The sequence below is a fragment of the Desmodus rotundus genome, chromosome 4 (assembly GCF_022682495.2).
Source record: "Desmodus rotundus isolate HL8 chromosome 4, HLdesRot8A.1, whole genome shotgun sequence".
NCBI lineage: Eukaryota > Metazoa > Chordata > Mammalia > Chiroptera > Phyllostomidae > Desmodus > Desmodus rotundus.
The window spans coordinates 46,408,431-46,436,419 of NC_071390.1; the positions used below are offsets into that span (position 1 = coordinate 46,408,431).

A 27,989-nucleotide genomic window follows, 5' to 3' on the forward strand; every position below is an offset into this window, starting at 1 on the left:
AAACCTAGAATAGTAAAAGAAAAATCACCACAAAATTGGTTACTACCTACGAATTGTTTCACTCTCATCTAATTAAGCTTTTCCTCAAACTCATAGTTCTGAAAAATCCCTGCTTTGCAGGATTTTTCTCTTGAGCAGTGGAAAGTTTAATGCTGTTAGGAGAAATGGAGAAAGCACAAGGTGAAGACCTTGGAGGGTAGAGATGGAGGAAAAAAAGGTAAAATAGAAGAGAAAAGTAAGAAAATGTAAAGATCAGAATTTCCTTTGTCCTTTTTTGTGTGTAAATATTTTATTTACTTAGTTCTAGAGAGAGGGCAAGGGAGGGAGAAAGAGACGGAGAGAAACATAAATGTGTGGTTGCCTCTCACACGCCCCCTCCTGGGGACCTGGCCTGCAACACAGGCATGTGCCCTGACTGGAAATCAAACCAGTGACCCTTTGCTTTACAGGTCAGCAGTCAATCCACTGAACCAGACCAGCCAGGGCTCCTTTGTCCTTTTAAGTAAGGAATTTCTTAATAAATTCCAAAAAAAGTAAGGTATACCTAACTTCCCCTCTGAAATTCTGGATTATTTGACCATACCCATCTCTAATTAATAGAACATGTAGTTTGGTAGAAATATTCATACCTAGAAAACTTTACACTGAAGTATGGTATCCCTTAATATTACAGGTAGTCTTGGTCCTGAAAAAAAACTAAAAATCAATATTAATGCATTGAAATAATATCACTCACAGGAGGAACTTAATGATTTCACAGCCCAGTGAAGTTTCATCAGTTATGTAAATTTAGTTGACTTCTCTAAGCAACTTTGCTTTTATGATTTTTTCTCTTTGATTGCCAGTCAATTATAAATCACAAACCCCAGGAGCCCCAGAATACTTCACAATTGCATAAAATCTTCTACAGACTTAATGTGGAGCACTTGGAACTTTCGATATTTGAGGAAATGTTACAGATAAAAACATTCAGATAAAATATTTTACTAGCATCACGTCTTTCACATTTTTATTTTCTTCCTGAGTTTGGCTTACTTTCAAATTTGAAATAATAGCAGATGAGAGAATGCTTTGTCCCTTTTTTTGTAAATATTTTATTTAGTTAGTTCTAGAGAGAGGGCAAGGGAGGGAGAAAGAGATGGAGAGAAAAACATTAATGTGTGGTTGCCTCTCACATGCCCCCTACTGGGGACCTAAATAAATAGAAATATTTATTGAAAATGAACAGATGACAATGAATGAATCCTGAATGAATTTTTGAGAGATTATCTAGATTCCACATAGGTCTGTGACAGTTGGCTATGGTTATGAATATTAGGAAGGCACATAAAAATTTTAAATAATGTTAATAATATTTATAAACTTATATTGGTTGTTGGCTAGATGCCAAATATTATTCCAAGTGCTTTATGTGTATTAGTTTATCCAATATTCACAAAATCTGATATGGTAGTTACAAATATTATTTTTATACCTGCAGACCCTAACAGGCAAACTATTTACCAGAACAATGTAACTGCTAAGTGGCAGTTATCAGCATCAAGCTGTGAAATTCTAAAGAATTTGTATTTACAATGGAAAGCAACCTAAAATTCTGGAGAAGAGCCCTGACCTTGACACTGGACAGTCTCAGGTTCGGATTTTAGCTTTGTCCTCTAGCAACTCTACGACTCTGGGCAAATTATCTAATCTGCATGAGACCCCATTTGCTCATCCACAAAAGGGAGAGTGTAGGTCTGGTTTGTAAAGTGCTCCAAGGCTACGGGAGATAATTCCCAATGCCCCAAGCCCAGTGAGAACTCTCAGACCCAGTGTAATCACAGCAGCCGTGGTGGCAGCCGTAACGCTGTGTACACTTGAATTTCGAGACTTCAACTGAGGTTTATTTTAATCTTGATTTTGTCGTCCATGACATGAAACACAGCTCTGCATTATCCATATATTTTTAAATCTTGTCTTTTATGTCTTCATAAAAATGGCTGACAATGTTGCAACAATTAGCTGTTACTTACAGAAGCTTGCCACTTACCATCAAGTCTTATTCAGTTTGCTGTTCAACTTGGGAAGATTGTTCGATAAGCTCCAAATCTAAATTATTATGCCATTATCTAGAAACATTTTTTCTGTCATAACCACAAAAATGTAATGAAAAGTTGTCTCAAGAATTTTACTGAAATCAAGATATACTTTATCTATTGTCATTTTTCCCTAAGGTAAAAACATAAAATTATTTGTCATGATTTGTACTTAGTACATTTAAAGCGAAAATCTCCATGGGGATCCTAACTTCCTAACCTTATCAGAGCTCTAGTTTAGAAGCGATAGATGGGAGTTAAATGTCGTTTCCTTTCTTGGTGCCACATGATTATATTAAATGCCTCTATTTATATGTTCTCATACTTCACTGTACTCTTTTTCACAATACTTCTTAAAATTCAAAATTGTTTATTTGTGTGACTTTTTCAAACATTTATCTTCCCCATTGGAATGTAATTTCCAGGAGGGCTGGTTTGAAGCCCGGCTATATGTCATAATTGTGCAATGCATCTTTATTACTCTTGTAATGTTTAAAAGACAATTATTGTTTAATATCTAGTCTTTCCTATATTTCAAGTGAAATTAGATCAGAGCCTTTTTACTCTTGCCCCAGTTTACATCCCCAGCCCCTAAGATGCTGTCCAGCACAAATTTGTTCATAAATATGTGTGAATAAATGAAAGAATGAAATCATGTATGATTATCAAATCAAATTTAAACATAATTATTTTGGATTTTTGCATTGATAAGTTATTTATAACATAGGAGTGGGAAAAATAAAACTGCTCAAAAATTTAGTTAATATTTACTGAGATGGGAACTCAGTTCTACACTGAAGCATGGATGTGAACCAGGCTCATTCTCTGCTATTTTAGAATTTGCATTAGCTAACACGCAAAAATGCCAATACTTAGATTTAAGGCAATGTGAAGAGGGCTGAGGCTGGCAGGTACAAAGTACAATAGGATCACAGAAATGTGGGAGCCAATCTAACTCTCAGCTTTAAATGATTATTTAAATATATTTTATATATATTTGTTAATTTGGCATTCTTTGATTCAAAAACAACAACAATGGTATTGCTTCAGTGTCTACACAAATACATTTTAGAAAAATGCTCCAGGGAGACATGTTCTTTGCTTTTAATGTGCTTTCCTGAAAGACAAAAAGTATTTCCTGTGTCTCTATCCCTTCAGTGTTTATTCTTCCTTTCCACACAAACAAACTCAGGCCTTCTAATTTCAAACAATATTTAATATTCTATGTGTACCTCTACTTCAAGTCTTCTCTAAAAAGATTTCTTGCCTGTTTCAATATGTATGGAATCCCAAAAGGCTTAGTTAAAGGTTACCTGCAACAACAGCATATTGCTTAAGTTTTAGAGCAAGTAATTACATCCAAGTGTTTGTATATTGACACACAGTTTTTATGAGGGCTACCATTATAAGTGGACAAATGTGTAAGCTGCATGCAGATTATAGAAAATTTTACTTAGAATTCAGAATTCAGACCTGAGACGTGAATGTTAGTCTAATGGTCATGTTTTCCATCATCTCTCTGAACCTTGTAATGTATCTTGACAGTCCACACCTTTATAAAGTGTCTACTTACATAAAATCAGCTAAGACAGAGAAGGTATTATTTTGGTTTATTTAAGATGCAGTAGTATTCTTTTGAGACAAATGAAACCTAATATGCCTTTGCATTTGAGAGTAAAGTTCATTATCTTAGTTGAGGAAACTATGTTTATATCAGTTTTCAATGAAGTTACTTTTAGGTAATCTCAGCAGATTGGCGTGGGGGGTAAGATTTAAGGCATGTATGGTATGGTATTGTACATTCCTTAGTATATTATTTTCTAGATTAACATATGTCACTATAATAAAGCAAGAGAAAAACTGAGGGAGAGAAAAGTTGACATAGTAGGAAAAGCACCAGTTTTCTACTAAAAAAATCTGGGTTGAAGTTTTATTTCTGCTATTTACTAGTTATACAAATTGGTCTATTTATTAAGTTCTTATAACATCAGTTTTCTCAACAGTAAAATGAAAGTGATCATAATAAATATCTTATAGTTTTTGATGTGATGATTAAAAGGGATAACGTGCATAAAAGCAGCTTGTGAATTAGAAGGTACTAAGCCAGTATCAGTCACTAGGTATATGTACACACACGCACCTGTTTTTGTCTAATTGGCATGTAGCACTTCATTTGCACCTGCGCTCAACATCCAGCGTTATTCACAGGACACATTTAGTGACTGAAGATGCCAAAGACTTCACCTAATTCTTTGTATTGTAGTTTACTTTTCTTAAAGTAAGTAATTGCAATATCTTTAAGAGCTATTGAGTAGCAAATATTAGGGAAACATATCTTATGCTTTTGTATCTCTCCCTCCAAGTATAGATTCTGACAAGTATTATATGCTTGATATGTGCTGGGGAAATGAATGATTAAAATAGTATTCTGATATTAAGAATAAAGAGCAATGTGACAACTTTAACCTCCATCAGTTAGGTTAAGGGTTGCCTTTTCAGAATGTGCAGATTAATTGCAAACAGTGATTGTTAGCACCCAAGTGTTCAGAAAGCACTTTAAGACCTAAGCTACTCTCCCATTTCACTGGCATTAAATCTCAGATAGAATATATGAGTGGTAACGTATAAGCAAATAAACCGTAATATAACTAATAAGTAAAAGAACTGGGAATAAATAAGTGATTTTTTTCAGGCCAAAAGTTTGGTATTCTTTTAACTGCACTACCTTAACATAAAAACCTGTGCAAGAATATTATGATCAAATATTGTTTTTTGACCAACACCGAGACAGCATTTACAAGAATGTCTTCTGCTTGTAGACTAGATAATATCTTGCTCTGCCTGCCTTTGAAGAGTTTGACTCTCTGTTACTTATAAAAGAGAAAATGGTAACATTTTGCAATATGTATTTCTACAATAATTAATCTAAATCACATCAATATATTTTATACTTTAGCTGGACAGCTAGGATCTTTTTTATCTTCATTTATCATTTCTTGATTGAAGATTTACGAAGTGTCTGCTCTGTGTGGAGCACTGGACTGAGTGTTGTAACAACCAGAAGTGTCTCCGCTCTCATGAACCTCACTGACCAAAATGTTCCAGACATTAAATGAATAAGCGCACCGTTAGATACAAAAGTCAAAATCATCACGGCACTGCGCGGGAACGTAGAGAGTTCTGAGAGTGAATAGTAAGGGTATTCCTATATATTGAGTGGCCCCAGAGAGCCCCTCAACTAAAGAATAACTAGAGGAATAACTAGCCCCTCAACTAGAGAACTAAAGAATAATCAATTTCTGTGAAGACTACTTACTCTTAAGTAGAAGAAAATGCAAAGCCTAAAACAAACAAAAAAAAACAGTTTAGCGTGACAACAAATAACTCATTGCGGAATAGGTGAGCAATGGGCCTAATGTGCGTTGATCTCTTTATCCCTCCTAGACGGGGTGAGAAGGGGCTGTAGCGAGACAACAGACATGGTAGGAAGTGGCTATTTTTTCTCTTTTTTTGTAACGGTAATTCCTTTAGCAGTTTTGAAGTCTGATGGAAATAGATTCAGTAAAAATGGATGTGGAAGAAGTTTCTGGAACATAGCCTCTGGGACCGTAAGATGGAATTGAATCCATTGATGAAGCTTCTCCTCAATTTCAGAAGCAGGAGCATGCAGAAGACGGGAATACATGTTGAATTGCGTATAGATTTATTTTTAAATGATTGCCTCCAAGTCTCAAAACAATAAGTGAATTGCATAGGCCTGGGCACATTGCATATTATTTTCCCCAGGATTTCATACTATGACTTCCATTGACTTGACTATTTTTCCCCTGGTATCACTTTAGACCAGCTTGTAGCACAGCAAGGAATAATGTGAGAGGAACCAGTGAAATTTCCTGTAACCTAGGTTTTTATTTTCCTAATAGAACACATTTAAATTCTGAATTGCTACATAATAATAATAATCTCAAAGTGTGGGTTTCTGTAATATGGTTCTTAATTTTTATAGTTAAAATAAGTAAACTATTTTAGAATGAATTCTAAATTGTTTTCATGTCATCTTACTGCTTATCTCTGGGCTCCAATTTATCATATAGTTAAAATAATTCTCAGTGTTCATCAATTGTAACAACCCCTCTCTCTTAACAAAAATCACAAATAGATGAGTATTAATGCCCTGAATTCTAATCTAAGTTATTTAATTTGGAAACTGCAGGAACCTGAACAAGTTTCTTAGCTTTTCTGCAATATTCTTATGTGTGATGTGGACAATAAAAACTGTCTTGCTATGTTTGTAGAACTAAAGGATAGAAAAGATGTAAAATTTTTCCTATGTAGGCCTTGACTCTTCAATGAAAAATACATTCAAAAGAAACTTCGAGCCACATGTCTTAGTGTGAGGGTAGAAACAGACCATTATTGCTTTAGGTCAAAACAATTAAACCTAGATTTGTGTAACAGTGAAGCCATACTGCAGCTCTGTGGCTGATTATTTCTTTTGAAAACCATGAATGTTGATATTGTAATGATTCTAGGTATGCATATGTGTATGTATGTGTGCCACTGATTACATTCTGTTTAAAAACATTTATAATCTAATGGAAAGGCAGTGCGGATATAGGCTTATCCTGAAGACTGAGAGGTAGCACCCAGGTCCCCCTTCAAGGATGGACATGCTGCTCTAGCTTCGGGGAGTGAGGCAGGCAGACATCCTCCAGCTGTTTGCTGCTGCAGGGGTTACCTCAGCCGCAGAGAACTGCCTTACCCACGTCACAACCCCTCTCAGTGTAACCACATCCTGACTGGTGTCCAAGTGTAAAGGCCTGGCCATTTTGGCCCAATTCAGAATAACTCTAACATGCAATTCTGATTCCAGATAGCTTCCAGAGTTGGTCAAGGCTGTTTTGGGCCCTGAATAGTAGTGAAACTTCTTAATCTAATCTTGCTTTCTTCTGCTGCTTCCCAAATGCATTGGTCTCAAAGGTACACACCAATAAACCACTTGCAACTAATTTCTACCATATTGTCTGTCTTATAGGGAATGCAACTGGCAAACAAAAACCCATAGATACGGCAGTGCTTTTTAAATTAATTTTAAAGAGAGACAGAGGAAAGGGGAGGGAGAGAGAGAGCAGACATCGATTTTTGTTCCACTTATTTAGCATTCATTGATTGTTTATTGCATGTACACGGGTGGAGATCAAACCCACAACCTTGGTGTATTGGGACAACAATTTGACTGAGTAGTAGTGGTTTTCCTCCCGTCATACAAGAAGCAAAGATGAGGGGCTTTTTTTCAAATCTAGGTGCACCCTACAAAATAAATAAATAAAGAGTCAATATTTCTTTGGCTTGTTTTCCCACTATTTAGTTTACAATATCTCAGAAGGATTAGGTCATTGGGATTCTGAAACCCAGCACTGGAGTATTCTCTACAGGTATCGTAATTCAAGACGTGGATATATAGCAAATACAGTCTCTTTTTCACCGTCTTTTTCCCTATATTGGAACATTTTTTTATGAGGAGCTTTTCTGAGGCTACAGACTTTTCTAATGGCTTTATAACTCCTCAGCATCACACTCATGCCAGTCAACACAAATAGATTTCTGTCAAAATGATCATCTTTATGGAAGTTGCAAGAGTAATGCTTCCTCTGGGCAAAGCAAATCAAATGGTTCAAACTTGTCTTGTTGGAGGGTAGCTTCGGTCTCCATTTAGATTCTTTAAACTTTAAGTTTGAAATAAATCAACAACTCTCTTCTTTATTTTCTGCAAAGATACTTGGTAGACAGATTGTAGAGTGTTAATTTCTTAGTGTAATACACTTCATTTTAACTTCTAATTATTTTTCCTATTTTTTATGCCAGACTCCAGTTCTTTTATTACTTAATTATATTGATGAGACTGTTTTAACCATCAACAGAATTCCATAGAATAAATCCCAGTATTCTCAAGGATAATTTCTACATGACCAGTTGATATTTAAAATGTTTTTTAATGAGAATATGTTAATGAAAGAATGGATGTCCAAAAGTTTGCTTCCACTTTTAAAAGTCTCTAATTGAGTTTATTTTATTTTTTCTTATTTAACAACAAAATAAGAACCCTTAAGCATTGATAAACTATCTTTTATAAAATCTGTAACTTAAAAGCATCTACGTATATTTCCAATATTAAGTTGAGTAGCAGTAGCATTTCACACTGACATTAAAGGAAACAGCACTTTGTGCAATGCCTGTTGCACGGCAATCATTCCCAAATAGACGCCATTCACAAAGTCAGCGGCGCATAAGGATGCTCTCTGACAGCATAATGGAAAGAAGGCAGCTGGAAAGGAAGAACGCAGCAGAGTCTGAATCCAACATTCGATTCAAAGGGCAGTTCTACACTTGGTACATATTAATTCTTTCTTCTGCACATAAATGCAGTGCTAGGGACTAAATAAGGAGAGAGAAGTTATTCTGTCCAATTAATTCTATTCTCCTAATTTAAATAAATCTGTTAGACAAGACGGTTGACAATGTGATCTTTAGAAAATCCAGTGCATTGTTGGCAGATGAATGAATATAAAACGTACATTTCTCAGCCAGTTTGGCAACCTCCCAGATTAGGGGAATGGAACATAATTGAAAAACTGCTGAATTTTAAACATAGCCCAAGTAATGACAGATGAAAAATAAACCCAAGGGACCAAAATCTGTACCCTGTTCTACTCAAGTAGCATTATCAGGGTAGGTGAATACAATAAGATTATAATGATGTATGTGAAATAGAGGAAACCCTTTTGATTTTATGCTTGTATTTGGGAAAAATGTATATTAATGTCCAGTATAAAGCATTATTCATAGTGTTTGTGAATTAGAAGATATTTTCTTTCATTAAGTGAATTTCATGTTGGTAAAAGGTTTTTTTTTTACATTAGGTGTGCATCTAATAATATAATGCTTGATAATCTCCAGAAAATTCAATTATGGAGAACTTCATAGAGCATCCAACCTGGCTGTAAAAATGTTTCCCGGTTCCAGCTAAGATTTCTTCTAGCACCGATCGAAGCAACTCATTTGTGAGATGACGTAACAACAGAAAGCTCCGTGACAGTTAGAAGGACGGCACCTTGTGTGCAGTCTTGGCTCTTCAGGGAAATCCACGGGCATCTTTATATTTAACTCAAAAGAATACCAGATAAAAGTAAAAGTAAAATTTGAGGTTAGCAGCAAATATCATGAAAACATCTGATAAGCAAATTATGACGTCTTCAATACACATAGAAGAAACTAAAAGACTTTAAAAGTAAAAAGAGAACAATTCATTGTGTTAGAACTTGGCAGACAAGGTCAGCGCAAACAGACAAACGCGTGCCCCACGCAGGGGAATGCATAAAATGCAGTTCATGGGGATGGGGTTTTTATTTTACTTAATTACTCAAAAAGTGATGACTATTGACTACAACTCCAGAGATACCCTAAAAAGTACCCAACACAATAATCTGGGCAAGTATTTTAGGCAGTGACGTCATTGTAATGAGTAATTGAAGGAACAATACTTGTAATTGAAGAAACGATGCTTTAATTAAAATACTTATATGGTATATTAGGAAGTTACAGAGGCCTTTCTTATGACTAAATCATTCATCTTAACAAGGGCATATCACTTCCAAAATGGAAGAAAATGGTTCTTGAGAGGCAAAAAAACATATGTTTTTATACATAAAGCAGAGGTAAACATATGTACACAAATAGATATACAATATGTCTATGATAATAAAATTTCATGGAGGTGCAATTAGGAAAAAATATCTAAAAAGCCTCTTTAGGGGGGTTATAATGAAAAGGGTTTGAGTTAACAATGGAACAGTATATCACAAAATAAAAGTACTAGATGTAATTCCATAAAACATAGATGATATATATACAACACTTATTTTCAAACTGAACTGTAAATAGATTTCTTTAAAGCATTCTAGAGACAAAATGAAATAAAGGAAAACAATAGAGCAATAACATAATGACAAAATCCAGAAATAAACCATTGCTGATGTGATTGTTCATTTAATTTTCATCTAAAAAGGAAGATGTGTTACTTTAAATAATAAATGATAAATTTTAATTTTCAATTTAATTTTTTCATTCAAATAATCAGTTTTTAATTTCATCATGTGATACCGTGGTGGGGGTAGGAGTGATAGGAAAATGCATAATGAAAATAGCTTCCTGTGAAAGTTTTGCAGAAAACACAATGCAAAGAACAAACATGGTACGGATATGAGCAAACCAGCCTGCCATTAAGTAGGTCGTAATTTCAGGGGGCTATTGAAAAAGGAAAAGGACTTTGCTAAAGTAATGTGCCATGAGCATCAGGAGGGTAGGGATGATGCTTTTCATGCACTCAGATACTGGGACAGGTGATGCGTGGGCTGAAGGACAATCAGGTCGGGCAGTTGGGGGAGGATTTCCTGGTAGAATAAGACCAACATGAGATAGCAATGGTTAGTTCAGCAAAATACACTTAAATTTAGGATCAGGTGCATGTTCGTCTATAGAAAAAAGAGGAGACTAAAGATGTTTGAGGTAAAAGTGAGAGGACGGAATATAATTCTAGTAAGTGACCTTACACCACCACACAAGCTGGTGTGATACACACCACATCCACAGCACAAAGTTATTAAATGCAAAGCAATAGTGGAAAAAATATGGCAACCATGAAATGAGTCCTCCCAGATTTCTCTCTCCCCTTCCAACAGCATAGGGAATATCTGAGAAAGAAAAAAGTCAACCTCACTATATGAAAACATTAATGATCATAAAACATTTTTGTTGTGTGAATATGAAACTGACAACTTTTTTCCTAAAGAAGCCAAGTCCTATACTCTGATTATTGTCCATCGTGATATGCTTGTAGATGTACAAAATTTAGTACAGGGCTACATGGCTTCTTCCTTGGGCTACTATTTAATCACTTGTAGTTTATTTATACTCTATTATTAAGAGAACTCTAGGCTCTGTTGTAACCACTTAAACTGGCTTGCTTAATTTGACACTCTTTGAATTAAATATCACTCAACTCTAGGAAGATACTTTATTTCCATTTTCTTACTGTCTGTTTTTTATAGATTCTGCTTATTTTCATCCCTGTCTGAACATCTCACTTCTCATACATTGTACATTATCTTATCAGTGCCTCCCATTATATAATAAGTGGATGAACTATAACTTTTAGGCCTAATATTTAATTGCACAACATGCATATATAATTAAAGAAAGTGGCTTGTGCCTAGTGCAAGAGGAGTCAGAGGTTAGATGCAAGGAAGATGCTTCCCAGAAAGAAGATGAGATGAGTAGGTTTTGAAGGATTTAAAAACAGAAAACTATGAGGGAGGAGGGAAACAACGTGGTGCATTTCAAGGACAGTGAGGGTGGTAGACTCTCTATTGTTTCCAATTTTTGGCTGCCCCACACCGTGGGAGGCTGCTACTTACCACCCAATGGTATCAGCCTTGTTCATATAAGATTTGTCTTGACCAATAATGTGGGAGGGTAGGTAATGTTCCACTGCCAAGCAGAAGCTTTAAGAGATGCTTCTTAATGCTTGAACAGCCCCAGTCACGTGAACAGCCTGTTTCTATAGACGCTGCGTCTTCAGTCTCCATCCTGGAGTAAAGCTGATGAAGAGTAGAATTCACAACGGACGCTGCGTGGGCGAGAAGTAAACATCAGTGATGGTGAACCACTGAGATTTTGGAGTTGTCTGAAAGCTGACTGATACAATAAATAAACTATTTCAACTAAAACATAGACTTTGTGTCAGAGAGTTTGTTGTGGCAAATTAGTACATAAAGATAGGTTAGAACAAAATCACATGGAGCCTTGAATGTTAGGCTAAAATGTAATTTATTGTGTGACTAGGAGTAATTGCTTTGGCTGTTGGTAGGTTCAAAAAGCATTCATTAAGGCATCTACTACTTAATAAAAGGAAGTCTTTAATCAAACATTTATTTGGCAAATATTCATTGTACACTTTAGAAGAATAGGCATTAAAGTCAGCTGCAAGAAGTACATGACTCTTGCCCTCCAATTTTGGAAGTACAGTGTAGGAGACACACAGGTAAGCAGGTAGTTGCACCACGTTACAGAACTAAGTAAACAGAGAATGATGGAGTCTCAGTGGATGGACAGCTGTCTGGACTTGGGCGAGTCAGAAAAGGCATCCCACAGAAATACCTAAGCCCTTAGGTACAGTTTGCTTGAGGTTTGCTCTGCCCTAGAGTAGAAAGTATTTTAAAACACTAAAAAAAATACATAGCTTTGGAGAAAAATATGGGCAGCTGTCAAACATTTTTTGAGGGAGAAACTATTTACTGATTTCACTGGTTAGAAGAATTCATCCTTTTCTTATTTGGAAGGATAGCTTGCTGTGGTTACGACAAGTAAGGAAATGTTTAGTGTGAAATAACTCTTACACCCCTTTCATCTCTCACCATAATGATTTCAAGAGCCTCACAGTCTGTAATGAAGTCAAGATCACTCACATTTCTTTCTTAGTGAAATTACTTTTTTTTTAAAGATTTTATTTATTCATTTATTTTTATTTATTTATTTTTAGAGAGGAGAAGAGAGGGAGAAAGAGAGGAAGAGAAACATTAATGTATGATTGCCCCTCCTATGTCCCCAAAGGATGTGGACTAGATACCTGGCCAGCAACCCGGGCATGTACCCTGACAGGGACTTGAACTGGTGACCCTTTGGTTCTCATGCCAGTGCTCAATCCACTGAGTCACACCAGCCAGAGCTATTTATTTATTTTTAGAGAGAGGGAAAGGGAAGGAGAAAGAGAGGGAGTGAAACATCAATGTGTGGTTGCCTCTCAGGCACCCCCTACTGGGGACCTGGCCCACAACCCAAGCTTGTGCCGGGACAGGGAATCGAATAGAGGACCTTTTGGTTCACAGCTCTGTGCTCAATCCACTGAGCTGCAACAGGTAGGGCATATGTCCTGGTGAAATTACTTTAAATGCAACTGGAATTTATCAACTCTTCTACTTTCAAACAGAATACATTTTTTATTTTCCAGTAATATAACTGATATTTTTCAGGCCAGACATTGAAATCATTTAGCAGTATGGCAAAATCCATTAAATCATCAGATGTACTTTTTCATAGAAATTTGTCTATCATGTATCTAATACTAGCTAAATTTATATTTTGGTGGCCTTAAATCTTCATCATTATTTCTTATAGTAACTAAAGCGATCTATCCTTTCTTTCATTTATTCTCTGGTCATGTAATTGTTCTTATATTTTTATTTGTTACACTAAAAACACGGTGTAAATAGGTTTAATTAATGATCTTTCACAAATGAAGTAGTTGTAATGAATACAGAAACCAAAATTCTCAAAAAGTCTTGACAACAACAAAGTTAGTAAAACCTAATAGATTCACCATGCCAGGTTAAACATGATCATAAGGAAAATAAGATGTACAAATATGCCAAACAAAAATAGGGTGATTTGTTCTACCAAAAATATTTTTAAAGTCCTTTAGGACAAAATAGAGCTTTTTAAAGTTTTTAAGTAGATATTTATCACCTTAACAACAATAAACATATATTTTTATTGATTGTTTAATATGGCCAGGGATGCTGCTAAATGTGTTCAGTCCTTATTGGGATAGTGAGATAAATACTCATCATCATTTTACAGATGAAAGATGGAAGCTTAAAGTGATGGACTCACCAAAGCGAATAGTTACTAGGGGAAATATCTAGGCTTTTAAACTGGAGAGAGTTTATATAGAGATTTTCTAGATTGTTAAGGATTAAACATTTGAGAATTCCAATACTTAATAAAAAACTATTGAGTCTGGTTATGTTTTTAGTGATTTGAGCTCAAGTGCAGCTGTTACCATCCAGCCTGTAAGTCCGCTTGCCATTGTTCAATAATGAATAGGAAGCATTTGTGTGGAGAGGGGGAAAACTTACCAAAATCTTGAGTCACTAAATTGCTTTTCTGCTTTTACACTGATAATCACAGCCCTGGAAATAGTTCAGCTTCTTTAAAGATATAAAGTTGTTAGATAAATAGAAAAGTATTTCCATTAGTAATGTGTTTAACAGTGCATTGCCCAACTTCTCCTTCAGACCTTTCTGCTCAACAACTTTTATGGTTGCCACTTCAAGGTGAGAAAAGAATGCGCACAGCCTCTCAAATTGCTGTAAAGGCGAGCAAAAAGCAGAGAGAGGCTCCTTCTCAGTCAGCTTCATACTGGCTAATCTGGTGCTACATGGTAGTTCACACCTTTATTAATAGATATATTTTCCTCTTGTTTTCTGAGTATTTAGCATATGCCTGGTTGTCATGAGAATAAACAGAGATGATTTTATATCTACATAATTAACCTGAAGGGGCATGAGTATAAAATACTTTAAATTGGAATTAATCATTAAAAATGTACAAGTAATCTACCCAGAGATTTGTCTATGGAAGGGGTGCAGGTTTGAGGTGTTATCCCAATGTATTCCACCATGCAGGCAACTTTTAGATCTCTGTAGAATTTGTAGCCCCCACGGTAGGCATCCCAGTAATGGGCTTCCACTTTTATTGATGGGAAAGTGTGTACTATAGACCCCTTGGAAAAAAAGAGGGAAACATGATTAATATAATGTATAAGAAATATAACTCCATGCTTCCTTTTAAGATGATATACTATAAAATGGTGTTCTGCTTGTACACTGTAATTTACATAAATAAAAATTTGTTAAAATTAAAATAAAAAATAGGAAAAAATTGAAAATCAAAAAAAAAAATCATGCTCAACAAATATTCATTAGATCTTGTTCAATAAGCCCTGGCTGGTGTGGCTCGGTGGATTGAGTGCTAGCCTGCGAACCAAAGGGTTGCTGGTTCAATTCCCAGTCAGGGCACATGCCGGGGCTGTGGGCCCAGTCCCCAGTGTGGGGCATGTGAGAGGCAACCACACACTGATTTTCTCTCCTTCTCTTTCTCCCTCCCTCTCCCTCTCTAAAATTTAAATAAATAAAATCTTTTAAAAAATCTTGTTCAATAAATTCCCTTACACTATGATCTGATTTCTTTCTTAAGTGATTATTTAGTTCTCTTTAATGCACTCTGAACTTTGATTTTAATGATTAAGGTTTTCCAGAGGTCTTTTTTAGCAAATATTCAGTTTTGTCCAGTGAGGTCTCTCTTTGCCTACAGACTAGCAGCCAATTCCCCAGCAATATGCATTCTCAAATTAGTAGCTGCAAATCAGGCCCCATAGTAAGTTATATATTATAAAATGTGTTAACCATGGACAGATGATTATAAAATTGCAGCTATTACTGTTTATTGCTTTGATGTCGTACAAGGGAAGAAGAGATGTGTGATTTTTCTTATTAACAATCTTAATTAACTTTTAATTGATTTCTAGGAAGATAAATGGTTTCATTATAGCATCACCCACTGAGTTCCTTGGCTCAATGCAAATTTCTTGACAGTACTGCTGATAATAAGGGATTTTATGTCTGGCCATCTTGTCTAACATATACATACTCATCTATAACAGTGAAGAAATGAAACTAGCTTGCTTAACCAGCCCATGTCACTTAACTGACCCTATTTATGCTTCTTAATTTAGAGATAGAAAAGGAAGGAAATAGCCCTGCATTTTGCCTTCTGGTTTATTTGTCTCTATTACATGCATTCCTGAGTTACCTTAAAATGTTTACAGTATTTTCCAACAAAATATTCAAAATATTATAGTTATTTATTCCATGAGTATCAAACATAGTTCTATTTATGGAAGCTAGACATTCAGTGAATTAGTTGTGCTAAATTGGATCAAAATGTACGTTTGTAGGTGTGTATGTGTGCACTTGACTTTGAAGACGCTGTTACGTTTCAGCTGACTTAAACAAAATTATGAAACCCTATCAATGAAGATGCCCCATGTAACATTTATTTCCAGCTCACATTTTGAATATCTGTTTGGATATTTTCTCTCAACAAACCTCCCCATGGTAAAATATTTGTACATTTGAAAAAATAGATACATGAAGTTGTACATTTGAAAAAAATACACATGAAGAGGTATGGGACATATTTTTATTCTGAAAAGACTTATGGTAAATTAAAAGTAATAAAAGGAAACATTTGTCAATTGTATAATTCATAAATTAATCCCTAAATGTTAGAAATTTTATAGAAGAGGTGAAATTTGTGTTGGAATTTGAAGAATGGATGAATGATTGGAAATTCCAAGATAAATAAGGAATCATATAGCAAGGTCTGATAAAAATGTTAAAAAGTGTGTGCTGAGTCCTAGGGAAATGTAGAAAAGGAAAGTGAATAGTAGGAAATGCTGCATATGTAGAGTAGAATTAAATCATACACAGGAACTTGGATTTGGGCTTCTTTCTATAGGTTGACCAGTATGTTGAAAAGAGGCTATATTTCTAAACTTACCATTTCTAAGTCTGGTGCATAGAGTATTCCCCTTGAGAACTTCACCTTATTCATTAAAATATTATTGGTACTTGAAAAGTTCTGAAGTGAGAACCAAGATGGCGGCGTAGGTAGACACACTGCGCCTCCTCGCACAACCAGAACCGACAGAGAATCGAACAGCAAGGGGGACCAACACCAAGGAAACAGAAAATAATCATTCATCCAGACTGGTAGGAGGGGCGGAGACGGGCACTGGGGTGGAGAGGACTCGCGTGGCTGTGGCGGGACTGAGACTGGCGGAGTGTGGGACAAATGGTGCAGGCAGTCCGAGCACTAGCAGACCCTGCGGTCCCACATTTGCACAGATAAACCCAGAGGGCCGGACTCAGAGTGGCGGAGAGTGGGGCAGGCAGAGTGGCGGATAGCACCCTGCGGCACATTCGCCCACAGATAAACCGGATGAACGGCGGGTAGAGAAGCAGACCGCTGCGCAACCCAGGGCTCCAGCTCAGGGAAATAAAGCCTCAAACCTCTGATTGAAAGCGCCCCTGGGGGTTGGGGCGGCAGGAGAGACTCCCAGCCTCACAGGAGAGGTTGTTGGAGAGACCCACAGGGGCCTAGAGTGTGCACAGGCCCACTTACTCGGGAACCAGCACCAGAGGGGCCCAGTTTGATTGTGGGTATCGGAGTGAAAGACTGAAATCCGGAGGAGAGTGAAGCGGGCGCCATTGCTCCCTCTCGGCCCCGCCCCCACGTACAGCATCACAGCGCAGCGACTAGCATTACCCCGCCCCAGTGAACACCTAAGGCTCCGCCCCTTAAAGTAACAGACGCGCCAAGGCAAACAAACAAAAAAAATGGCCCAAATGACAGAACACTTCAAAGCTCCAGAAAAAATACAACTAAGCGACGAAGAGATAGCCAACCTATCGGATGCACAGTTCAAAGCACTGGTTATCAATATGCTCACAGACTTGGTTGAATCTATTTGAAAAACAGATGAAAAAATGAAGCCTATGCTAAGAGAAACAAAGGAAAATGTACAGGGAACCAATAGTGATGAGAAGGAAACTGGGACTCAAATCAATGGTATGGACCAGAAGGAAGAAACAAACATTCAACCAGAAAAGAATGAAGAAACAAGAACTTGGAAAAATGAGGAGAGGCTTAGGAACCTCCAGGACACCTTGAAACGTTCCAACATCCGAATTATAGGGGTGCCAGAAGGAGAAGAGGAAGAACAAAAAATTGAAAACTTATTTGAACAAATAATGGAGAACTTCCCCGATCTGGCAAAGGAAATAGACTTCCGGGAAGTCCAGGAAGCTCAGAGAGTCCCAAAGAAGCTGGACCCAAGGAGGAACACAACAAGACACATCATAATTACATTACCCAAGATTAAACGCAAGGACCTACGTCCAAGATTACTGTATCCAGCAAAGCTATCATTTAGAATGGAAGGGAGGATAAAGTGCTTCTCAGATAAGGTCAAGTTGAAGAGGCTCATCATCACCAAGCCCTTATTATATGAAATGTTAAAGGGAGTTACCTAAGAAAAAGATCAAAAATAGGAACAGTAAAAATGACAGCAAACTCACAGTTATTAATGACCACACATAAAACAAAAACGAGAGCAAACTAGGCAAACAACTAGAACATGAGGGTTGTCAATAAGGGAGTGGGAGGGGGAGAGGGGGGTAAATGTACAGAGAATAAGTAGCATAGATGATAGGTGGAAAATAGACAGGGGGAGGGTAAAAATAGTGTAGGAAATGTAGAAGCCAAAGAACTTATAAGTATGACCCATGGACATGAACTATGGGGGGAGAATGTGGGAGGGAGGGGGGTGGGCAGGATGGAGTGGAGTGGGGGGGGAAATGGGACAACTGTAATAGCATAATCAATAAATATATTAAAAAAAAAAACTTCACAATATAAAAAAAAAAAAGTTCTGAAGTAATGAAACATTTTAAAAAGTATATTCCTTGTTTCTAAACTTTATTTATTTGAACATAACCTCCCATTCTCTCTCCATCTCTCCTCACTTTTTCCCTCTAAAAAGCACAGTAGCATCATAAGGGACATTAACTAACATTCTGCTGTTACAGGATTCTGTAGATACAGGATTCTGGCAGGTGGGTGACAGTAATATCAAAAGGCTTAGTGTGAGAGCCAGATGGGCTGTTTAATGCTGCATCTCACAATCCCACTCACCCATACAGCTCTTCCCCTCTGGGTGAGGCGGAAATTGTTCGTCTCGCCCGCAGAGGAAGAGCACTTACAGCTAAACAAACACACAGTGATGCCATTCTTACACATAGTCAATCTTAAATGAGGCCGTGTATTACCCTACCAAATCCACCGCTTCTGTGAGTGAGGTGGCATAGACAGGGAAGTTGTCTTGCTAAACTGTTCTTCCTCTTGGCAAGATGAAGGATAGAAGAAGAAGTTCTAATGCAATAATTGTAAACAAAGAGGATTTTGAAATGTAACACTTCTTTGAGATAATGAGCACTGCGAAGCTTCCAAGGGCAAATATGGTTAATGCAGCAGTTTGGGAAATACCAATGCAATGGAGCACTTCACGATGGATGGTTTATTCTAAACCTACAGCTTCGTATGTCAGTCTGTCATTGGAGTACGTGTCCTAACAGTCCTCCGGCCCACCAATTTACAAACACGAGTTGTTGTAGTTAAATGTGAGGTCTTTCCTAATTCATCCTTTACTAATGTATTTACTACATTGTATTGTTCTAGTATTAGTTGTATAATAAGGCCTATTCGCTTTTTTAAATACTTCATACTGGGGAATGAGAAAATTGCATCGGCACTGGGTCATAGAGAATCATACAATAGCTATAGTTTACTTTACGCATGTTATACTTGATGATCTGCGATGTGTTTGAAAATTTCATCTCTGACATGTATAATAGCAGAAGAGATTCTAAATTACAATTCTACTTCCCATTTTTTAAAGTTGAGGTATCTGAGACATAGAGAGAACAAATGACCAACCAAAGTTAATTACATTAAAATACGTACACTAGAAGCTCTGAAAATAATGAGCACTTCTGTAATTAGCAATCTCTTTTTATACAATATAGTTATTCTCCATCTTAACCTGCATAGTCCTACTTTGTCATTCCACAAAATATTGAAAGTACACAGATATTTATTGTTATCGTACCCGTGTTTTGATCACGACAAAATACCACCATGTACTTTAAAAAATGGTATTTTTCAACATAAACTAGTAATCAGTAGTTATGCTAAAATAACCAGAGTCCCAGATGCAATTTGAATAATTCTGGTGTTTGCTTTGAGATTCCTAATTAAAATTACATAGAATGATAAAGCAAGAAATATTAACCAAAATAAAACCAAATAATAGATATATAGTGAGTAAAATAATTTAAGAATTCTGTAGCAGCCCTGAGTGGCATGGCTCAGTTGGTGGAGCACTATCCTGCAAAGTGAAAGGTCGCCAGTTCAATTCCCAGGCCAGGCACATGCCTGGGTTGTGGATTTGGTCCCATTGGGGTCCATGCGAGAGGCAATTGATCAATGTTCTTCTCACACATTAATGTTTCTCTCCATCTCTTTCTCCTTCCCTCCCTCTCTGTCAAAAAATAAATAAAGTCTTTCAAAAATAAAGAATTCTGTAGCAGTAATAATACATTCATTTATATGTTAATATTATATGTTTATGCACTTAAGTATTGAATGTATGCCTACTATGTGCCATGCACTGTCGTAGGCACCACACAATCAGTGAAAAAATGAAAAAACATAAATCCCAAACAATACTATTCAAGGCTTACATTATAAAAAAGGAGACCAGTGTTAAACAAATAATCACACTGATAAATATTAATATATAATTAAAATTATTAAAAGCAACAAAAATGGCAGGTATATAGAACTATTGACCTGTATGAGAGGAGGTTATAATTTCCACTTCAGGAGTCAGAGAGAACTGCTTTGAGGAGGTGATGTGGAGTTGACACTTGAAAGATAAGAGGGTATTAGGCTGGTGAATAGCAGAGCCTCCAGGCAGAGGCTTTGGGAGAAGTTTGGAGGTTGGAGGGCTTTGCAGTGTTCTGGAACATACTGAAAGCAACATTTAATGTGGAGCCTCTGGGCTACGTTAAAGCTTTGAATACTGGCCGAGGCAGTGGGAATCAGTGAAAGAAGTTAAGCAGAGGGCGGGTGTCATTCCTTTCCCCTTTGATAAAAGATCTCTCTGAAGAGAAATAAGTGAAAGAAAATAATTAAGAAGTAATTAGCAATCTAATCCACAGTGGATGGTGGCTGGGACCAGTATGGTTAGGCTTGAGATATTTTACATAGGTGGAAGCATATTATGCATAAAGAGGGACTTTTCTGCAAATGCCGTTATATCTCGTACGTGTATGTGTGTTCCACCACATATCTCACAGCTGGTACCTGAGGTTCATACATAGTATGAGGTGACATGAAAGAAGAAAGAGCATAGATTCAAAAGTGTGAGAGACTTGACCCATCATTGTTGGCTTTGACAATGAAGGGAATGTGCCATGAACCAAGGAAAGTGAGTGGCCTCTAGAAGCTGGGAGTGGTCCTCACGTGACAACCAAAAGAGAGGTGGGGGTAGCCATCAGACAACCTCAAGGAACTACATCACATCAACAAACTGAGCCAAAGGAAGGTGATCTTTTGCTATAGCCCCAGAAAGAAACAACAAAACCCTGCCTACGCCTTGATTGTAGCCTGGTGAGACCCATGTTCAACTTCTGTTGTACAGAACTATAAAATAATAAACTCGTGTTGTGTAAGCTGATAAACTTGTGGCAATTTGTTATGGACGCGATAAAAAACTAATACAGATGTATTTGAGGTATCTTCTTGGAGATATGTTAAGCAGCTGGACATATATAGGACCATATATAAACACCCCTGAGACACACACACACACACATCAAATTAAAGTGTTCTATCATAATAAATCTTCCAATAGATGGCTGAATAAAAACATAACTTGAGCCCTGACCAATGTGGCTCAGTTGGTTAAGTGTCGTCCTACACAGTGAACGGTCACCAGTTTGATTCCTGGTCAGGGAACATGCCTGGCTTGCAGGTTTGGTGCCCAGTGAGGCAGTCAATAGATGTTTCTCTCCCTCTCTTTCTCCCTCCCTTCCCCTCTCTATAAAAATAAATAAATAAAATCTAAAAAACATAACTTGAGCAAGAATAATTTTTATTGTTGTTCAGTTACAGTTGTCCCACCTTTTTCCCCATTGCTCTCCCCTGCCGGATCCTGCACTTCCTGCCCCCCACCCGCCAGCTCCCACAGTCAACCCCACCCCACTGTCCACACTCCAGAGTCCTCTATTCGTGTTTCTTGACTTGCCCCTTCCCCTTCTTTCTTCTGTTATCCTCCTCCCCCGTGCCCCTCTAGTCACTGTCAGTTTGTTCTTTATTTTCATGTCCCCAGTTCTATTTTGCTCGCTTGTTTGTTTTGTTGATTAGGTTCCACTTATAGGTCAGATCAGATGGTATTTGTCTTTCACCACCTGGCTTATTTCAGTTAGCATAATGCTCTCCAGTTCCATTCATGCTGTTGTGAAAGGTAGGAGTTCTTTCTTTCTGCTGCATAGGAATCCACTGTGTAAATGCACCAAGGTTTTTTGATCCACTCATTTACTGATGGGCACTTAGGCTGTTTCATGCACTTCGCTATTGTAAATAATGCTCCTATGAACATTGGCATGCATAGGTTCTTTTGAATTGGTGAGTCAGGATTCTTAGGGTATAATCCCAGCAGTAGGATCACTCATTAAAATGAAGTTCCATTTTTAGTTTTCTGAGGAAATTCCATACTGTTTTCCACAGTGGCTGCACCAGTCTGCATTCCCACCAACAGTGCACTAGGGTTCCTTTTTCTCTACAACCTCTCCAGCACTTGTTGTTTCTTGATTTATTAATGATGACCATTCTGACTAATGTGAAGTGGTACCTCATTGTGGTTTTAATTTGCAACTCCCTAATGGCTAGTGATGTTGAGCATTTTTTCATGTGCCTCTGTATGTCCTCCTTAGAGAAGTGTCTGTTTAGGTCCTTTGCCCATTTTTTTTTAATTGGATCATTTGTCTTCCTGGTGTGTAGTCATGTGAGTTCTTTATATATTTTGGAGATTAAACCCTTGTCTGAGGCATAATTGTCAAATATATTTTCCCATATGGCTGGTTCTCTTTTCATTTTGTTGATGTTTTCTTTAGCAATGCAGAAGCTTTTGAAATTGATGTAGTCCCATTTGTTTATTCTTTCCTTTATATCCTTTGCTGTGGGGAATATCTGAAATTTTCCTGCCTATGTTTTCCTCTAGGACTTTTATGGTGTCACAACTTATATTTAAGTCTTTTATCCATCTTGAGTTTATTTTAGTGGATGGTGTAAAGTTGGTGGTCTAGTTTCATTTTTTTTTTGCATGTAACTGTCCAGATCTCCCAATACCATTTATTGAAGAGGCTATTTTTACTCCATGTTATGCTCCTGCCACCTTTGTGAAATATTAATTGATCATATTGACATGGGTTTATTTCTGGGCTCTCTATTCTGTTCCATTGATCTATGTGTCTGTTCTTATGCCAGTACCAGACTATTTTGATTACGGTGGCCTTGTAATATACTTCGATATCAGGTATTGTGATCTCTCCTACTTTGTTCTTCTTTCTTAAAATTGCTGAGGCTATTTGGAGTAGTTAATGGATCCATATAAATTTTTGAAATGTTTGTTCTATATCTGTGAAATATGTCATTGATATTTATACAGGGATTGTGTTGAATCTGTAGATTGGTTTGGGTATATGAACATTTTAATGATGTTAATTCTTGCAATCCATGAACATGGTATACACTTCCACTTATTTGTGTCTTCCTTAATTTCTTTCTTCAATGTTCTGTAGTTTTCTGAGTACAGGTATTTTACCTCCTTGGTTAAGACTCCTAAGTATTTCATTTTTCTTGTTACTATAGTAAATGGGATTTTTTCCTAATTTCTTTTTCTGATATTTCAGTGTTCGTGTACAAAAATGTCTTTGATTTCTGAATGTGGACTTTGCATCCTGCTGTTTTGCCAAATTCATTTATTAGGTCGAGTAGTTATTTAGTGGAGTCTATAGGGTTTTCTATGTACACTATCATTTAAATTACTGATTACATAAGTCATAGATTTTTGTGACCTTAAGAAGTCCCACAGGCAGAAAAAGTTACTAGAATTTTCAAGAGTAATGATATGATGAAATAAGATGTATTTATATTATTGGATTATATATACTTTCCTAGTTACTTAAGCTGTGATTTTAGACAAAAAGATAACATTGTGTGTGTATGTGTGTGTGTGTGTTGAGGGGAAGAATGTTGTGGATATTAAGTGATTATTGTGTCCTTGGCTCATAATGCAGCCAAGTACCTTATTTTCCTTAGCGACATTTTGAGGCATAACTATATAACCTTTTATGGCTGCTTAAATTTCCTCCAGTTTCTCTGAAGAAAACTAATATAGAACTATTTAACACAAAAGGCACAGTATTGTGTAGAGGTCATAATTTATATCACAATTGAGGTTTAGTAAGATCTCGTAACACTCCAGAGAATATTCACTCAAATTTTCTACATTTTGTTTGGTGTGAAGTGATTGATATGTCTTAAAATTTTCAGTTACTATATTATTATTATTACATCAACAATTCTCAATTATCATTTGGAGATTTTATTGTAATATTAAAGAAGAGACTATTGTAGGTGTTTCATCATTAGTATGCTTTTACTCTCACTTGGGTTTTGGAGTAGATTTAGTTTCAAATTTCACTTTCATTAATTTCACAAATATTTATTAGTTTAACATATGAAGCATTATACTAAAAAATAGGTCACTGAGATATTGATTTCTTGTGTAACGTTAAGCAAGATAATTAAATTCCTTAAGTCACAGTTTTCTCATTAGTAAAATGCAACCAATTCTATTTATTCATAAAAACATTGTGAGAATTAAATGATATAATATATATACATATACACACATATATATAATTCCTGAACATACATATGAAAATTAATATAAAAAGTGCTTGAATTAAAAAATATCTATAGCATCTTAAGTTGTCAGTAGGTTACTTTAGAATTCAAAATCTATTAAAAAATGATAATGTAGAAAAATGTACTACTTTGTAATGAGAGTTTTCTGTAACAATATTGTTATTGCTACTGATATTATCAATTTATTTCATGCTCATTTTGAATGAAGAGTATTAATTAAGCTATGCTATATTTATTTTCATGTTCTAAGCTTTTGCATTACATTGTCATTATCTTTTTAATATTCTCCCTAGAGAAAAAGAGTATCCAGTTAGAAATACATCATGATTCATTAAATATTCTCTTTCAGAAGGGAAACACAACAAACTGTAATGTGAAAAAAGCTTAATAAAATGTACTATGTGAACTTCTTTGTTTTTAATTTCATTTAGGCAACTGATCCCGATGCTGGAATAAATGGCCAAGTGTACTACAGTTTGGGTAACTTCAATAATCTTTTTCGAATCACATCCAATGGGAGTATTTACACAACAGTGAAGCTTAACAGGGAAGTCAGGGACTACTATGAACTTGTTGTTGTGGCAACTGATGGAGCAGTACACCCTCGTCATTCAACTCTAACACTGGCCATCAAGGTTTTGGACATTGATGATAACAGTCCTGTGTTCACCAATTCAACATATACCGTTGTCGTTGAAGAGAATCTGCCAGCTGGGACCTCCTTCCTTCAAATAGAGGTGTGTGGAATAAGCATAAACTTCATGAATTCCATATAATGAGATTAGCTATTAGGATAGAGTTGACAGATTTAAGAAATCAAAAAAAATAAAACACCCAGTTAAATTAATATAAGTATCTCTCAAATACTGCATTTTAAAAAATCTAACAATTCTACTTTTAGGGATATACCAAAAATTAAAGGGTGAAAGGTTGCATTTGTAAAAATTAAATAACACATTTAAAAAGTTTTTTTCAATATTAAAATTAATAATACTCACGGGAGGGAGGGAGGTTTGGCTGGGGTGGGGTGGAGGGATGGGGAGAAAAGGCAGATAACTGTAATTGAATAACAATAAAAATTTAAAAATAATAATAACAATACATACATATTTATAGTAACAATGGACAATATAATAGACTATAAAAAGTCAGTAATTCCCACCTTTACTTCCAAAATGCTCAATATTAATATTTTTATGTTTATTCTGTCAACACTTATCTTTGTGCTCAGGCAAATATCAAATATATATATGCATATATATATATACATACATATGTAAAAGTTTTCCTATATTTTACAAAAATAGGGTATTGCTATATACCCACTATTTTGTTTTGTTTTATTTTGGATTTTTTCAATGAACAACTGACATTCTTCTACAGCTCTAACTCTTTTTTTTCATTAGTGTCTCCATATCCAAGCCTCCTTTTTCATTTCTCAATTGTGCTGTTACCAGAAACTCTTAATATTCTGGTTCAGGAGTTTAAGATGGACCAGAAATTTTCATTTTAAGCAACTACTGCTTTAATTCTGGCACAGGTGATATATGAATTATATTTTGGAAAAAAAATTGTCTAACCCTTCCTTGACCTGCAATCCAGAACATAAATTTTGTTAGCATGGATTTAAAAAGCTTATATTTCTTTCATAATTAAACTCAGTAAGTATTTAGACTGTAAACATTAATACATATGAAAAATGTGACATAAGCTGGCCAGGGAGAGGGCCATTATTTCTTTATTTATTCTTCTATTCATCTCATTTATTCATTCATCAACAAGCATATTTTTTCAATGTTTGTTTTATGTCAACTCCTATACTAGACTTTCAGGATTCAAACATGAAAAGAATAGATTTTCTCCCTTCACGGAGTTTTTGGTCTGGTGGACAAGTAAACTGGTGATTAAACTGGAGGTCCTCAATGGGAGGGGCCTAGGAGATCACAGGTGGGGCTCTTAACCTAATCTTTAGATCAAAGAGAATGTTTCCTGGAGAAAGTTGCTTTCTAAAGCGTGACCTGAAGAGTAAGAATCCTTCAAGCAAAGAGGAAGAAAGACTTTTTGTAGTTGTTTTTTAAAATTATTTTATTGTTGTTCAAGTACAGTTGTCTGCATTTATCTCCCACCACTCCCCCCTCACCCCAGCCATCCCCACATCCCTCCCTTGCTTCCAACCCCCTTGGTTTTGTCCATGTGTCCTTTATAGTTGTTCCTGAAAACCCTTCACCCTTTCCCCCCATTATCCCCTCCAACTTCCCCTCTGGTTACTGTCAGTTTGTTCTTAATTTCAATGTCTCTGGTTATATTTTGCTTACTTGTTTGTTTTATTGATTAGGTTCCACTTACAGGTGAGATCATATGGTATTGGTCCCTCACTGCCTGGCTTATTTCAGTTAGCATAATGCTCTCCAGTTCCCTCCATGCTGTCGAAAAGGGTAGGAGTGCCTTCCTTCTGCTGTGTGGTAAGGAAGAAAGACTTTCTAAGGCAGTGCAAAGAACTTGCCCAAAATCCTGGTAGAGAGGAGAGAATTAGGGACTAAAAGGCTGGAAAATGTGTTGGTCCTTTTCACCATGTTAAAGAGAATGGAGATGATCTAAAATGGAATGAAAAACAAGAAGGATTTTAGGCAGCAGAATAATAAAATCTGTGCTGTAGAATTATCTCTCTCATTATGATGTTGGTAACTGATTAAAGGGACCCAAGACTGGACATTCACATAGGAGATAGTGCATGAATGCTGCACAGTCTCACCAGCCCTCATCTTCCCAATACCATTCTTGTTCCACCCATTTCCTCTCCCAGAGTGGCCTTTGCCAGCCTGTGCTTCTGAATGAAATAGTCATCCTACAAAAGCTTCTTAAAAACCTATCCTTTCAGCTAAAAGACATCAGTCCAAATCCTAAATACTTTTAAATAATATATCAGCTTTTCCCTTTGATTTGGGTATTCGTGTCTTATTTCTTTGAGATAGTAACCTGGAGGGCAGAAACTATGTCTTGATTCATCTCGCTCATCTCTGTAGCACCTCACAGTCATAACTACTCAGTAAATATTAGGTAAATGAAAGGAGTTACAATAAAGTGATCTCTACAAATGTATTATAGGATACTTGTGATATGAAATTATTATTTATATTTCTTCAGTTTTCTTATAGTGCCTTAATAATGTATTGTGTTTATGGAAATCACTCAACATATTTATTTTTATTTAAAATAATATTTTCCTTTTTTTTCATTGTTCAAATGTTTTATGTAAAAGCACAAGAGTTTAAGGAGCAGAAAAAAAATGTTTGCTAAAATGATAGCAAAATGAAATAAACATATGCCAACATATACGTACAGTTGCTTTTTATGCAGCTATTATGAAAATAAGTCAAAAGTGCTCTTTACATGAAATGT

The 27,989-nt window shown here is 36.2% G+C and overlaps 1 protein-coding gene across 1 annotated transcript in view; it reads left to right on the forward strand.

The window, feature by feature from the left end:
- The window catches only part of PCDH15 (protocadherin related 15), an 870,634-nt gene that overhangs the window by 657,650 nt on the left and 184,995 nt on the right, over nucleotides 1-27,989 (forward strand). The window contains exon 22 of the mRNA XM_053923048.1: nucleotides 25,022-25,327. Coding sequence (XP_053779023.1) covers nucleotides 25,022-25,327 — 306 coding nt within the window. The remainder of the gene's footprint in view (nucleotides 1-25,021; nucleotides 25,328-27,989) is intronic.